This window comes from Drosophila busckii, chromosome 2R (genome assembly GCF_011750605.1).
Source record: "Drosophila busckii strain San Diego stock center, stock number 13000-0081.31 chromosome 2R, ASM1175060v1, whole genome shotgun sequence".
Lineage (NCBI taxonomy): Eukaryota > Metazoa > Arthropoda > Insecta > Diptera > Drosophilidae > Drosophila > Drosophila busckii.
This window is the reverse complement of record NC_046605.1, coordinates 3204204-3221088: the sequence shown is the minus strand read 5'-3', so window position 1 is coordinate 3221088 and position 16885 is coordinate 3204204. Positions and strand designations below refer to the sequence as shown.

The 16885-nt window shown below is 34.8% G+C and overlaps 2 protein-coding genes across 2 annotated transcripts in view; one reads left to right on the top strand and one right to left on the bottom strand.

Moving 5' to 3' along the window:
- LOC108594663 overlaps positions 1 to 5818 on the top strand; it is a 12707-nt gene extending 6889 nt beyond the window's left edge. Inside the window, exon 2 of the mRNA XM_017979805.2 lies at positions 5756 to 5818. Coding sequence (XP_017835294.2) covers positions 5756 to 5818 — 63 coding nt within the window. The remainder of the gene's footprint in view (positions 1 to 5755) is intronic.
- Positions 5819 to 6459: 641 nt separating this feature from the next.
- The window catches only part of LOC108596860, a 25107-nt gene continuing 14681 nt past the window's right edge, over positions 6460 to 16885 (bottom strand). Inside the window, exon 5 of the mRNA XM_033293250.1 lies at positions 6460 to 6486. Coding sequence (XP_033149141.1) covers positions 6460 to 6486 — 27 coding nt within the window. The remainder of the gene's footprint in view (positions 6487 to 16885) is intronic.

Here is a 16885-nt window from a genome sequence, read left to right as displayed (position 1 = left end):
CAACGCATAAATCTTGTCAGGTATTTCATTAAACTAACGTCAGGCGTTGTCGCAGCTCATAAATATATACACCTGACGTTGACACGCCCACACACACACACAAGCACACACACGTACACACATACACATAAACATATAGTCACCTATAAAGTCATGTAATCGTCTTTATAATGCCGCAGAAGACAAAACCCAGCCAGCTGGCATAATATTTAACGCGACGCTGTGAACAATAAAGCGCTGCAGCGTGCGTAAACTACACGCGCAGCAATACACACACACACATAGAGAGGGAGAGTGTGTGTGTGTGTGTGTGTGTAAAGTTTTTTGCGCTTGGTGCTTGCTGGAAAAACTACTGAAATTATGCGCATTTATCAAAGAGCGCAAGGCAACTTGCGATGCGACACAACTACAAGCGCAATTACACACACACACATGCACAGACATGCGCATGCAAAAAGCAAAAATGAAACACAACGAAAGTGCATGTAATTTTGTCTCAGAAATTGCAAAACTTCACACACACACGTACAAGTCGATGCCTTTAAAGACGTTTGCAGTTCTTACTTAAGCAACAACAACAAAAAACAACAACAACAACAATTGTGCATAATCATAAAATAAAAAGCATGCGACATACGCTTGGTAAATAAATCAACGCTCTGCATATAACAATTGCAATTGTTGCCAGTCAACATGGCGTATGCTTGATTTTTTTGCCTTTGCCTTGCAGCTTACAGTTGGAGTTGCGCAAAGTTTATTAAGCAAATTTTCAATGCCGTTATATGCTATATATATTACACTACATAATTATATAGAATTAGATATTCAAGTTAAAATTTGTAGATTACAGCTACAGCTCAAATTAAAATTGCTTTATAACTACAATAGAATTTTATATTATTAACTTAATTTATTTAAAGCTGGCTTAGTGCATATTTTGAAATTTATGCGCATTTATTATGCATCAATATTTTGATTTTAATGCTCATTATGCTGCTTGTTTTAACTTAAATGTTCAATAATGTTTTAAATAATTTATTTGCAAATTATGCGCAATTTTTATAGACGCAAAATAATAGTTACAATTTTTTTTACTTTTATTTTAATGTACAAAACTTTTGTTGCTATAAAAATATACTAAATAATTTGCTTAAATGTTTAATTTATTTATAATTTATTTGAAATATATGCGCGAAAAATAATAACATTTTTTTTTTAATTTTATAGCACAACATTTAAGTTAGCAATATTGCTTTAAATAATTTATGCTTTAAATAATAAGTTCATAGAATTTTAATTTTATTTTTACTGTATGCAGCTTTTGTTGCTATAAAAATATACTAAATAATTTATGTTTTTTTATGCATTAAGCAATAAAGTTTAAGCTTATGTTATGTTGAAAAAAATATTTTTAACTACTTTTTATTATAGAGCAGTCAAAATGCGGCGCTGCTTGAGTTCTTACCTCGTTAATATATATGTATGTATATATTTATATCGCTGCATATGCGTGTGTGTGCGTGTGTGTGTGTGTGTGTTGGCCCGTTTTATGCAAATTGTCGCCTTGCCAGCCAGCATATGTCACAAATGCATGAAATTAATTTGAGTCACAGCAGCAAAGGCTTTTAAGCTGCCGCTCTCACTCTCTCGCTCTCTCTATCTCGCTCTCTCAAGCGCTTGGCGCTTGGCAAGCCCTTTAGACATGTGCATATTTTGATTGATTGTTTTCACTTTGTGGTTAAAGGTTTTGGGCCAAGTTATTTTACCGTTGCTGCTTTTTCGGCCGGCACAGCTGCAAAATGCATTTGAATTTACAATGTGTCAGCCACAAAACGCCATTAATATGCCTACATTATGCCACACGCACACACACACACACGCACACGCGTGTCCTTTTTTTTTTGTGGGGCAGTCGTATTTATGTCGGGTCGGGTCAAAAGTTTTGCCAATGCATAAATATTTTCACACGCCAAATAATAATGCCTTGAATTTTACGATAAACGCCGCCGGATTTTCTTATTGTTTATGCGTAATAATTTCAAGGACACAATACGCAGCAGGGCTGCATAATGTTTGTGGGGGGGGGCCATTAAAAAAATACAAGATGCGAGGCCAAAGTAGCAAGCGACAGCAGAATAAAAAGGGTTCAAGTTGAACCGCAAGTTGGAACCTCAACCAAAGTCCCGGCCGCAAATGTTTCTTTTTCATTTTCGCTTAAGCGCCGGAAGTTCGGCCGTGGATGTGGCCGTGGACATCATTGCCGCCGCCATTAAGCTCTAATGACCGTCATAAATAATAATTTATTTCACCTGCAGGCCAACAGAGAGAGACAGAGAGAGAGAGAGAGACTCGAACCCTTTTTTGAAGCAGAGCCAATGCATGCGGATTTGAAGTGGCTTTGGCTACTAAAAACAAAAGGTTATTGTTGCATATACGGCCTGGGCCAATATTAATTGTTTTTACTTGCTGCTCTCGTTGTCTGTAACTTTCATTTTATAGTCGTAGGCGGGCTACGTGCGCGGCTTAAGCAAATCTTAGCGCAAAGCCAACGCGGCTCATCTAGATAAACCAAAGACGACTGCTGCCTGCTGGCTTGCTAATTACAAATACACACACACACACACACACACACACACACACATACACAGCTACAATTGCTTTCATTTTTAGTTTGGGGGTGCTGTAATATTATTAAAATTTCTGCTGTCATTAGAGCCAAACGGAAATTGACTGCGGCCGCAGCATAATGAAAGGCTAAGACTTCTGGGTGTGTTGCCTCTAAATGTTGCGTGCCAGGTGTTGTTGTTCATGTTGGCATTTAATTGCACGCTCGTTGCTTGGCCTTGCCTTTGGCTGTACAAATTAAATTTGATAGCCATTTGACACGAGGCAATCATTTAATGAGCCGCAAATCAATGCGACGCTCAACTGACTTTACGACTCGAAGTCAAAGCTACCCCTACTAGCGTTTTATAAGATTTTTGCAAGTCTAATTAAAATAAACATAAATGTGCGTGTTGCTGATCTTAATTGATAATTTTGAATGAAAATGATGCCCTAGTCAGAATTCATTTTCAAGTCTCACTTTTAATTAATTCCAAATATTTCAATGCTGTAAAAAGATTACAAAAATCTAATACAAAAGCAACTAAAAAATCTAGAAAAAATCAGAGATAATCTTAAAATATATATAATCGAATTTGTTTAACCCAATCTATATATTTGTATATAAATGTTCAATTTACTGCAAAGTTTTTATTGTAGTAAATAATTAATTTTATCCAACTCATTAAATATCAATAAATAATAGTAAATTTAATATTTTTAATTTGAATTTAATATTTGAATATTTAATTTCAAATTGCGCACTCTAATTTATTGCATATTAAATTCAGCGCTTGCTTATAAAGTTTGAAAAACAAACATAAATTTCATTGATTGATATAATTTAAAATTATATTTTTATTATTTATGCTCGTATAAAAACAATTAATTGTTTAAAGCTGAAAAACAAACATAAATTTCATTGATTGATATAATTTAAATAGAACTACAAGTCAAAAGCAAAAGCTGTTTTCATCTTTTAGTCTGTATGTATTTGGGTTAGTGATTATGTAAATATATATTTAATGCATAGTTTGATGTCCTGACAGCTTAAAAAAAACGTCCATTGTTACTTTTATTTTGTTATTCATATTTATTTTTAGATTTTGGCAACTCAAGCTGAAACGGTAAGTAAGAAATTCTAAAGAAATTTGGCATTTAATTTACTGTTAAGAATTTCATTTAGCTTTTAAAAATAAGTTGACTACACTTTATGCTGATTTTTGGCATAAAAATAAACCAAAAGCTATAAAAATTGCCAAACCTTAGTTGGTTAATGGCTTTGGCCCTAAATGCCAACGAGAGACTTCCAGGAAAAGCGGTGGGAACAAAGCAAAAAATAATAGAGAGCACTGCTGCTTATTATTAATTATTAAATTCAAATTATTATGTGAGATTATGAACTAGCCAAAGTGCTTTGCAGCTTTAGCTTGACAGACAATTTTAATTAAATATAAATAAAGTGCGAGCAGCAGTTAAAATCCAAATTTGCAGCAGCAGCTGAAATGGAAAAATAAACTAAACCCGCTGCTAAAGCTTGCAGCTTGGACAGGCGGCTGTGCGGCTTTGGCTTAGATTAGCAAATAAAATCAATAACTGTCGACGTTGCCAGCACAATGTGCTCGTAGTAGCTACCAACATATGTGTGTAGGGCAACGTTACGCTCTTTTTTTGCTTTTGCAATAAACATGGGCGTGAAAACCACAAAATTTTATGCAAACTCATAAAATGATTTTTACAGCGCAGCGTACGCGATGAAAAATGCCCAACGGGCTATTGTTGCTGCTGCTGCTGTTGTTATTATTATTGCTGTCTATGTAAGCTGCGCTGCAAACAAAAACAACAAAAAAACTGCAGTAAAACATGCGCATGTTTTGTTGGCTTTTGTTATTTTATTTGAAGTTACGGGTTTGAGTTTTGTGTGTAGCCAACGGCATCAATATTTTGCACGCTAAGGCGCTTTTGGTCAGGCCAACAGGCACTTTTGGCAAGGCAACGGCAATGGCTTCCAAATCAGTGGAAACCAATAAACTGGCGGCCTTCCTATGCAATGCGGCTGAACCGTAGCCAGAGACGCTGTACTATAATAGAAAACCAAGTGGCCAACACACACACACACGCATACACATGCATGTGTGTATGTGTATGTTGCAGCTTAAAAGTTTGGCCAACATTTTGGCTGACCTCAAAGGATTTGTGCGTATTTATTATTGAACTAATATCGAGAGCCGAGAGGATTTTTTCGGTTTTAGTTTTCGATTTGTGTTATGTGCGCTTTTTATGCGACCCCAAAGCGCAACAAATTTGCGCATTTTATGCGACTGACTAACTAATTGTGACAGTTAGCGTTAGTTAGTGGCGCTTAGCTCTTAGTCCTCAGTACGCACAGTTGACATAGTTGACATACTTAGTTGACAAAGCTACAAAGCGAGCAGCGCAGCAGCAAACACAACACACACACACACACGCACACATGTATATGTATGTGTGTGAGCCACTTGTAGGCAGCTGTTGCTTTGGCATTTGAAGTGCCAGTTTATTGAAGTTGTCATTGAATTTTGTTAAGTGTTTATGCAGAACTTTTGAAGTTCAAAGCGACGCACACACACACACACACACATAGAAAACAATGCCAAGGCAATTGGCAAATATTTGCATTTTATTGATTGACTGACAAAGTGGCCGCAGCTTGAGTTTGCCGCACACTTAAAAAAGCGTGAATTTTTTTTTTTGAAATCAAATGCGCACAACCCAACACAAGCTACTCATTGATTGCTCATACGCAGCGTGTGACGCAATTCCCTTGTTAGCCATAAGCTATAGCTGGTAATACACAAGCTGTAGCTGAAGATGCCGCATATAACGGTACAAACGTTGGCATTCAAGTGGCAAGCATGTTGGTAAAATTAAGCAAATCCCAGTTAAGCAATTTCTACAAGCATGCAAGCATTTATGTTACCCAAAGGGTAAGCGATAGAGAGAGAGAGAGTGACTCGCTCTCTCTCTCTCTATCTTTGTGTGTGTGTGGCATGTGCATGCCAAAGTTCATTAAACTTATGCAACGTCTACGCTGCTGCTGCTTGAGTTGCCCACATGCATGCCACATGCTCTCACACATACATTTCAATTACCCTCACCTGCCTTGCAATAGAGCAGAGATGCCGCCACCAGTAGCTGCAGCAGCACCAATGGCACTGGCAGTGGCAGCTGCTGATATTTCCCCTTATATTAAAATTGCTTGCAGCACGAGTTTTTCTTCTTCTTCTGCAGTTTTGGCTACACTGCGCGCCAGAACTTGCTGTATGGCAATTTAATGATTTAATACTTAAGCCAAAACTTAAAAGAGATAACTCAGCGCTGGCTTGCTATTGACAGCTTAAAGTCGCGTGGGAGTTCATTTTTTATAATAAAACATAAGTTGAGTTGGCATGCAAAACGTTGCTAAAGATAAAAACTTTGCAGACACAAATATAAACATAAATTTCAGTTGAAATTATTTTGCCATTTGTTTGATTCATTTGCGGCATGCAGTGAGTCACTTGGTAGCAAATATTGCTTACTAAATATGCTTTGAATATTTGTTGTTAGTATACAAATTATTAAAATTAAAGATCAACTGCTTATGGCGGTATCAAGACTCTAAGAGAAGCGTGTAAGGACTCATGGGCATTATATATATATTTTTTTTATTATTTATTTCTTTATTAAGTGTAGCATCTGTACTACAAATGTATGGGGAGGAAATGTTGGAAAGTCTGTTTCAATGTCGACCCAAGGTCTTGGCCAAACCTTGCCGTTTAAGCCGTCTAAGTGGACGGGCAGTTAGTATATTATATACATATTATCTATAATTTGTCATATGAATACTTCGATGGCAGCAATCTAAAAATGATAGCCATAGCATATTCATTAAATAGTTGCGAAGCTTTGAGTATAACCAAAGTATCTAAAAATAATATATGTAGTATATTTATTTTTTTAATAATATATGTTCATTTAATTTCTTGCAGATTTAATTTTATTATTTTTTTTTTTTTTGTGTGCAGTATATTGATTCTATATTTGATTTGTAATATATTTGATGCTACAAATATTTATTTATTTATTGGATTGAAATATTGATGATTTTATATGAAATTAATCTTCAGTTTTCTTCTTAATTATTATTTAGTTCTTCTTAATTATTTATGTATGTAAAATTAACTGATCGCGACTTCTTTTTTTTGTATTCTACTCTTGTTTCACTTCTCTTTGCGACTGACTCGTTTGTAATTCTCTTCACTTCCCTTGTCTCTTTCTTTGCCTTTGCTAAGCGGCTGTTACTCTTAAGGTGCTGCAATCTATGCCCTACAGCAAACTCAATGTCATTCCCATACTACATATATAACAAAAAAAAATTAAACTAAACTAAAGATTAAACTAAAAGTAATTATAGCGTCATTGTAGTGCTTTGCTAACAGAATCCAAATAATTCAAACAGCATTTAGCTTTTACCTCTTAAGACTTGTTAAGAAGCTATGAATTTCAGCATATAAATATTTATTTTATATAAATATAATCACTAATGATTATGATGATTCAAATTTGTTATATTTAAACGTTATTTAAACGAAATATGCTAACCATTCATATAAACTGCTTGTTTCTATCTTATGCCTAATGCAATTTAGCAATTACCTTTAACCTCTTAAGTCTTGTTGAGAATCTATGAATTTATATGATATTAATAAGCACTGATTATATATTTTGTTTATTTTTAATATGCAATCAAATTTGATTCAAACGATAAATATCGAAATATGCAAACCATTCATATCAATTGTGCTGATTGTTTCTAACTATTCATATAGCAATTTAGCAATTAAGTATACGCACTCTAAGCTATATGCAATCATAAATAAAGTCAGTACGCTTAGCAACAGACCCCTAGCTAGCCATAAGTGCTTAGCTGTAATCTAATAAAGTGTAATAAAAAGTAAAGCAGCAATAACCATTTATTATTTATTTACAAGTCGTTCCCCTACCCTATTTTCTCTCAGTGTCTGACACACATTGAAGTGCAAGAGCCAAAGTTTTAGCAAAAATTGCAATTGCGCTGCGAATTTGTAATTCGCTGTCATTGCGCAATGCATTTTGTAAAATTTATAATTATTGCCTGACAATAAAACAGCAACAGCAGAGAGAGACTCTTATACATATGTTTAGTTTGCCCTAGATACTTGTAAAAAGTCAGTTAGCATTAGCAGCCATAAGCGACAGCAATTGGCATACAAAATGAGCAGCAGTTGTGACTTCATCTGCACTCGCAGTCGCAGTCGACGTCGCAGCTTTGCGACTTCTCTGAGTCTGAGATATTTTTTCCATTTACATGCTCATTAGAAATGCAACATGCTCATATTGCATGCAAGGGGGGGGGGGGGATAAGCTATAAAAAAGTGAAATGACTTTTGGTGCGAGGGATGGGGATAAGCAGAAAAATATTATATTTCTGCTCGTCATTGCGGCAACATTATTTTCTTGAGTTAATTGCGACTGGGATCATCAGCAGCACAATGGCAGAGACAAAACACACGCGACTAGAAGAGGCAGCGCATGGGGCTGGGGCTGGGGGTAAATTGAGAGCGCGGCAGCGCACAAAGCAAGAGTTTCATTTAAAAAAATAATGAGTTTTCCGGCAAGGGCGTGCGCGCATGCAAAGCAACAACAACAAGGACATACACAAAAAATAGAATGACAGCAAAAATTAACTTTTGCTTTAATTATAAAGCTGACAAAACGCTCGGGAGCAAAGCGCGAGCCTCACAACCAAAGTAAAGCAGCAAACACTTGTCACAACAACAAGCCAAGTGCAAAGCATACATATGTATTAGTGTGTGTGTGTTAAGACTAAGAAGTAATTTCGTTGATAAACTTTAGGCTGGCAACAACAAAAAATGCTAAAAGGGTCAGTTCAGTAAAATGCTCTTGGCCTCACTCCCCAGTGGATTGTTAGTGAGTAATCCAATGGTTACGCATACGCCCCGTTGGGCGTTGAATATTTTAATTAATTAATGTTGCCACTCACTCTTTCGCTTGCTCGCTGCTGCCTAAACAAACATTCAAACGAGAAACGTAACAAAAATATGAAAGCGTTGCGCAAAAAAATAAAAAAAAATTGTATAAAATTTATGCAAGACAGAAAGAAAAATATATATAAATCCAGCTGGCAAACAATCATTTTAAAAATCTTGAATTGCACTGCTACCAACGCTCAAGCTGATTGTTTGCCAAAGCCAATGCCATAAATAATAAAAAAAATAAAGTATACGCAACGTATAGCAAAAAAATAAATAAAACAGCAGCTAAACGACAACAAACTGCAGGCGGCTGCCAAAAAAAAACAGTCGCTACAGTGAGCACATGTAATAATGCACACACTGTAGCTTGTGCCTTGAGCTTGTGTCGAAGTCTACGCTGCACTGTCGTTGGCAACTGTGACAACAACTAGTTAGATCGTAAACGGAAATAATCAACAGACAGTTTTTCGTATTTACATGACGGAAATTATTGTATATTGTGTTGCAAATTTGTTGCTGCTGTTGCTTTTATTGTAAAATAAGCCGCAGTCAATTGCCTTGGGGTGTTAACGCTTCATTTTATGCGTCGCTTTTAAATGTAATTGCTAGTTACTTGCTATAAATAAATGCGTATTACGACTGCTGTAGTTTAAGTTCTAAAATACACACACACATACACGTGTGTGTGCGTTTTACATTTGTAAATTTATCTTTTGTGCATCGTAAATCTTGTTGCCTTTTCAGCATTTTGCACGAGAATTTATTTCCTTATTAAAACTTTTTTTATTTGATTTAATTCGCAGCGCAGCGCATGTGCAAAGCGTGTGTGTGTGTGTGTGTGTGAGTTTGCCTGTGTGTGTGGCACACTCAACTGAACTGAACTCAGCTCAGCTCAACGACTCAACGACTCGTTTCCAATTCCAATTTCGAGTTTAAGTAAAGTCTTTTGCATATGTGTGTGTGCGTTTACCTAGCGCACACACACACACGCTAAATGTGATATATGTAACGAGTGTTTGTGCTTGTATGTGTGTGTGTGCTACCCTTTGCTCAAAGTCAAATAGTTTTTCGAAAAAGCATTCAACTTTATCGTGCGTTTCCTGGGAAATTAACATGCTGCCATATAAACTCACATGTGTGTGTGTGTGATGAGCTAAACGAAGCGGCAACGATTCACACACACACACACTTGCAAGTCATTTACTGCTGGGCCAACGCACTAAACTTTTATTTTAGATTAAGTCAATTTGGGCCCCACCCAGCAGCAGCAGAAGCAAAAGTATTTTTCATTTGGCTGCGTTGGCCTTTTTATTAACAAAAACTCACACGCTGGCTAAAACTATGCCTGCTGCTTCTTCTTCTTCTCTGCGTCTGCTGTTTTGTTTTGCGTTTGGCCATTATTACGTATACGCAACATCTGCCCATTGCTGGAGTCTCGACGGTGTAATCGACACAAAAACAAAAAATAAACTTAAATTTCGCACCAAAGTTGTTCCTTTTATTTTTTCTGTGTCTGCTCGACGCTGATTTTGATTACGCCTCACACATGGGGCAGTTCAACTTTAAAGCACTTGCCATAAATAATGTGTGCGCGTAGCTTTCAGCACACAGCCCTTTCACTATCGCTGTCTCACTCTCTCTCTGATGACTTGATTTATCCGCTGTCTTTAGGCTAAAGACTTTATTGGCAAAGTTTGATTGGGAGTTGCAACTCCCTTACTGCCCATACATTCGCGCTCTCTCTCTCTCACGCTCACTCGCTCTTTCATTTCGTTTTGTGCGCTTGGGGAACAATGTTTAAAATAAGTAAAAATCCACTCAAACTTGATTGACGTCAAGAGCGGCTTCACTCGTTGCTGCTGCTGCTGCGCTACTTCGCTCGTAAATCAAAAATGCATGCGCCAAAAAGAATAACAGGCGCAATTTTCAAACTGTTTAAAAATTAATGAGCCCCTTAAATCAATAGCCGGCTATAACTGCCGACGAAATTGCGAATCTCAAAGTCTGAAATGTCATTTAATTTGAGTGCATATGTTCGTTCGTCGAGCTTGTTCAGTTTTGTCAACTGTGAGGTAATTGACAAAAATCTTTGCTTTGATTGGATTGCGCGCTCGAGCTTTGCCCTTAGGTGGATGTATATTAAATTTAGAGAAATTTAGAGAGCAGTGAATCGGCAAATAAATTTAGCAGTGCTGCTGTAATTAGTAATTGAATTTTGTATAAATTGCATAAGTTGCAGCTTAAGTTGAAAGAGGGAGAGAGAGAGAAAGAGCTGAAGATTGGATCAAGCCCCTCAGAGTCTGAGGCTCACACGTTTATCATTCCCTTTTGCTCTCTTAGTGAATCCATTTTAATGCTGAGAGCCAAACTTACTTAACATAACATTTTCTGTTAACTCAACTTAACATTTTCTGTTAATTTAACATACTCTTATAAGTTAACATTGCTCAATTTGCTATTTCACATTTATTGGAGAGAGAATAATGAGAATAATTATTATAAATTGAAAATTTTCACAATTTAAAGTGAAAAAATAAAATATAAAAAAATAAATGCATGTTCTCAGACAAACAAAATTTATAAATTAAAATTTATTACAATTTAAAGTGAAGAAATAATATATACAAAAATTAAAATCATGTTCTCAGATAAACAAAAAATAGTAAATGACTTGAAAATAATTTTAAGCATGTGTAATTATTTTTATGAGTCAGAGTTGAGAAGCAAAAATAATGTTTACTTTATCTATAATATAATTAACTATTTCCACACAGACTGCACTTAATAAAATATGAAAAAAATGTAGCTCGTGTTCTCTCAAAAAAAAAATAGTAAATCATTTTTTAAAGACCTAAAAACAATTTTACATTTTTTTTTGACCAATTATTTTTATGAGCCACAGTTTCGATGCAAAAACTATATAAACTTTATTTAAATTGTATTCAATTAATTTGACTTAATGCTACAGCTTACATTTTTTTCTGAACTAATTCCACACAGCCAGCACTTAATAAAATATAAAAACTACAGCTCATGTTCTCTCAATAAAAATAGTTAATAATGCTAAAGACTTGAAAATAATTTTAAATATGATCAATTATTTTTAAGAGCCATAATGTATTATTTATATATAATGACTACTTTTAATGTAATGTTTACTTTATTTATAATGCATTCAATTAATTTGACTTAACTTAATGCTACAGCTTACACTTTTCTCTTAACTATTTCCTCACAGCTTGGGCGCGCTCGAATGTAAAGTTGCAGTAAGTTGAATGTAAAATTTTCATTGCTCATACACACTCAACATTATTTAAACAGTGTTAAATGCAATGTCGTAAACAAACAGGAAAACTGCGACGCAAGAAAATTGCTTTATTAAAAAAAGCTTTCAAGGCAACGTTATCGGGCGTTGGCGATATAATAAATACTCAAACACAAAAAAATGCTGGCTGCCTGCCATTGTGGAAAATTTATTATCTTTTGCATAAATCAACGTTTTAATTATGCGACAGGTGTGTATGTGTGTGTGTGTGTGTGGGTGGAAAGTACATAAAAATGTTAATTACCTGCAGAGCAAGCGCAAGTTGCTGGCTGCTCATCAAATTGAGTGTTAAACAAATGCTAACAATTGTCTTGGCGTATGTAGAGTTGTTTTAATTAGAGCAGAGTCTACGTTTTAAAATGCTAGCAACATGGCCGGAAAGCGAGTGGAGCAGCTTGTAGCTAAGACATGGCTGCTGTCCCTTCTGGTTTGCGGTTGCTTTGTCTACCCCGCACCCCCCCAAGCCCACAAATGCCAACACGGCATTTATTTTGTTTGCCTTGTGTGTCTGAGTTTGTTTGCTTTTGTTGCTGCTAATGATTGCCAGCTCGACTGTGTGTTTGTGTGTGTGTGTCTTGTAACCTTTGCTAACATGCAGATTTCTCTGTTTGGCTATGGCCGTGTGGCTTTTATACGAGTTTTGGCCAAAAATTGGCTTTTATAATATTTAATACGCTTTCAACTTCAACTTCTTGTTGGCCGTGTGCTTACGTTTTATGATTTTTACAACACTTTTATTGCTTAATATGACGCTATGTGTCTGTGTAGTTGCTATAACGACGCAAATTGTCGCCTGCGCCTCCAGCTTATGGCCCGGATACATTTTCGGTTGCAGATACGGCCCGTCTAATGTTTCCTTAATGCGTTTTAATATGCAATTAATGTGCGCCTTTTGTAAGCTTTTAATGACAGCGCACACGTTGTATTTATTTGTTTTCATAAATATATGTAGCCGTATAAATCACAAACGGACGGACACCCATGCATAAATCTCTTTGGCATCCTTTTTTTCTGCCTTGCCTTTGACCATATGGTGACCCAAAGAGTTTGACTCAAGTGCAGTTCAATGTCAAGCTAGACCATTTTTATACACTTTGTTTATGCTGTACTAATAAAAGTTAAGCAACAAATGTAAAGCTTAAATTGCTAAATTTTAATAAACTAAATGGCAAAACGATTAAACGAAATATTAGTTAAGATCATAAGTTGCAATGTAAATTCGTAGCTTGAACCGTTTTGAATTTAAAAAATGCAAAAGTATAAATTAATTTAATATTGTGTAACATTTCTAAAGCAAATGTGATATTAATCGCACAACTTTTGAAATTGCAAACAATTTCTTATGCTCGACACTTAAGTTGAACTTCATTGGAAAGAGTTTGAGTCACACAAAGTTTCAAATAACCAATAAAACTTAATTTATGCTTAACAATTTCGATTGAAACGCAGTCATAAATTAACTAAGGTATACTCTATTTAAACCTGTGTGACTTAGAAGCAACGACTAGTATAAAAAATTTGAATTCAATTTCTTTTAGCAAAATTCGTCAGCTCTATTGCCATTTCTATAAAGTTTTGCCTTTTATATCTTTATACCATAATTAAAACTAAAGTTTTATACAAATTTTAAATGCATTTAACTAGTAATAATTTGCTGTATTTAAAATACAAAATAAAATGTTTAATACCAACTGAATTCAAATATTAATCATCAAAAATTCAAATAATTCTCATCAACTCAACTCATCAAAAATTTATGCAATTTATTACAAACTAAATTAATATATTTTATTTGCATTTTTTTTTTTATTATTTGTACATCATATTAGTGATTTTATTCATATTTTAAATGTATTTAACTAGCAATCATTTTCTGACCTAAAATACAAAATAAAATAACAAATGAATTCAAATATTTTACACATCAAAAATTCATTTAATTCATTACAAATCAATTTATATTATTTGCAATTTTTTTTATTTATTTCCACGTCTTACTAATGATTTTAAATGTATTTAATTAGCAATAATTTGCTGCATTTTAAATACAAAATAAACTAAGAACTGAATTCAAATATTTTACACATGCAAAATTAATACAATTTTAGCAAACTAATTAAATACATTATTAGCATTTTTTTTTAAATATTTTCACTAATACTTTTAGTGTATTTTGTAGTTAGCTAGCTTCAGCTTCAGGTGTCGTGCCTGCTTATATTTCAGTTTAGTTTCGAACGCAGTCGCCGCTTCGTGTTGTTGACACATAAATACAAAAAAAAAAAATTGTTAGGCGTTTAGATTTATGAGCAGCAGCCAAAAACTAAGCAAACTCATATAAATTATAGCCCCTTCAGGGCAGTGACAGCTGTTGGGTGTTGACCCCCCCAAATTGCTTTATCAGCCCAGGGCTATCAATAGCAAATTGCAGTCACTGGCAAATATGGCCACAAATTAAACTGTTGTTGTTGTTGTCGGCTGCCAACGAAACCTTTTCAAAAGCGTCCTTTTTGCTTGAACTTCTGTGTCCTGTGTCCTGTGTCTGTGTATCGTAGCTAATGTGCACTCATTAGAGCGCGGCGCGCGTGTTTTGCGCCTTTCGCTTTGGCTGCATTGCTGCATGAGCAGCACTAAATAAAATACAAAAATAAATTTTAAAAGCGAGTGCGAGACAGACAGCAGTCGTTCGTTCGGGCAGCAAATTATGCAGCGATGCGTATAATTAATCTGTTAGCATTAATTGCGGCAAAAGAAAAAAAAATGAAGGCAAATAAAAACAGGCAAAGCTGGCAAATTATTTTACGCGCTGCTCGTAAACAAAACGTACTCAGCGCGGCTAACCAGCGGTCGCTTAGCGCTGAGCTCGCTCAATTCAATGCAGCTTACAGTTGAGTTGAGTTAAGTTCTGTGTGGTTTCATTTGGGTTGCGCTTTCGCATATTTTTTTTTTTTTTCTACGCTTAAATGTCATTTGTGGTTAGTCAAGCGTGACAGCCAAATATAAAGCAGCAAGTGAGAGGGAGAGAGAGCGCGCTGCTGATTGGCTCAACTAAATTTGCCTTAAATGGGCTTTTAAAGCTGTCAGACAGACAGACAGACAGACTGCTGATGAACTGCTCGCTCTATACCTGACGAACTCTGCAGCGGCGGCCCGCCTGAGCTCACACTGACTGCCTTATAATTAATTGCTGGCCAAGTTAAGCCGCATGCCAAACACACACACACACACAGGTCGCAGCCAGTGCGAGGTAGTCGACTGACTATGTTAAGATAGCTAGAAAAACGACTGCACAATTTATAAAAGTCAACACTTGAGCACGTTCTAGCATTTGAGGCAAACTAACGCCGACGCCCCATGAGGCTTTTGCTTTTGCTGCTGCACTTCATTTTATTATCAAGCGTATTTCTCTGGCACGTAATTGTTTTGACGTCACCTTTGTGCAAATTGTGCTTTTTTTTTAATATTTTTTTTGTTGCCTACATTGCAGCGCAGGCTACAAATTTTTAGTGCATTTGATGCAAACTATATGCCAACTGTCGGCTTAGCAATTAATTTGGCACACACTTAAATTGCATGCATAGCGTACCGCATGCGGCGTATGCGCGCAATACGCCAAAATATAATTTGTCGCCATCAGCTGTAATTATCAACTGTCTGCTGCAGTGTCAATCATGATTTAGTCCCAATCTAATGCTAAATTCAGCACAAGCGTTTGACTTTCAGCTGCTGATTACAGCAATTAGTGGCTAAATAATTGCAGTTGACTTTCACTTACCTAGCAAGTTGGGCAGTTGCGTTTTTAGCTGTAATTAAAAAAAAATGTATGGAGTTTAGTTAAGTTTTAGACATGTATACATTAAAAAATATATAATTACGCTAGTAGCGCATGAATGGACAGTTCATTTGGCATGTCTGACTCACAATTTTTAAATATATTTATATGGCGAATTTGTTATTAGCTTCACATAGTCAGTTAAGCAGCAAAGTTAAATTTAAGCTGCGTAATTCATTTAATATTTATTTAGCATACATCTTAATTATTTAATGCGTCGAATTTGTTTTATTTTATTTTTTATAATTATTTTATTTTATGTGTGCGATTTTATTATCTACACATAATTAGTTAAAATAATAATCAAAGCCAATTTTAATATGCACTTAGCATACAAATTATTTATTTAATACGTCGAATTTATTTTAATTTTTTTATTTTATTATCTTCACATAATTAGTTAAAATATAAGAAAGCATCAAAGTTAATTCATTTAATATTCACTTAGCACACAAATTATTTATTTAATACGTTGAATTTGTTTTAATTTATTTATTAAAATTATTTAATTTTATATGTGCGCTTATAATATTTTGACAGAATTAATTAAAATATAATTAAGCATCAAAGTTAAATGAAAACTGATTAATTCATTTAATATTCAAGCATGCAAATGTTTCGCATTAATTTTAATAAAATTATTTTTATTAAATACTATCTAATAGATAAGACAGTCTAACATAAGAAATAGTGATAAACTTTATTTAATTATAACAATTTATTGCTTTTTATGGCAAACAAAAATTCACATACTAAACATTTTAGTAGAGTAAAACTATTCAAATGCTTAATATGGAATATACCCAACTACTTTTTTAACAACTTTTAGTAATTTTAAATACACAATATAATACTTAATAATGTTGCATTTAAATAATTTAAAACTCAAGCTAAATTTTATATTGTGCTTAGTTTCGAATCGCAACAAAGTGAAGCAAAGCAGCGCACAGAGTTTGAAGCTATAGCTTCATTATTATGTTTGCCTTTTTTTTTGCTGTGTAGCTAAAAATAGTTTATGGACGCTTTTAGCTGTTGCGCCAATGCGCGTTGCCTAGGCGCAAAGCACTCATC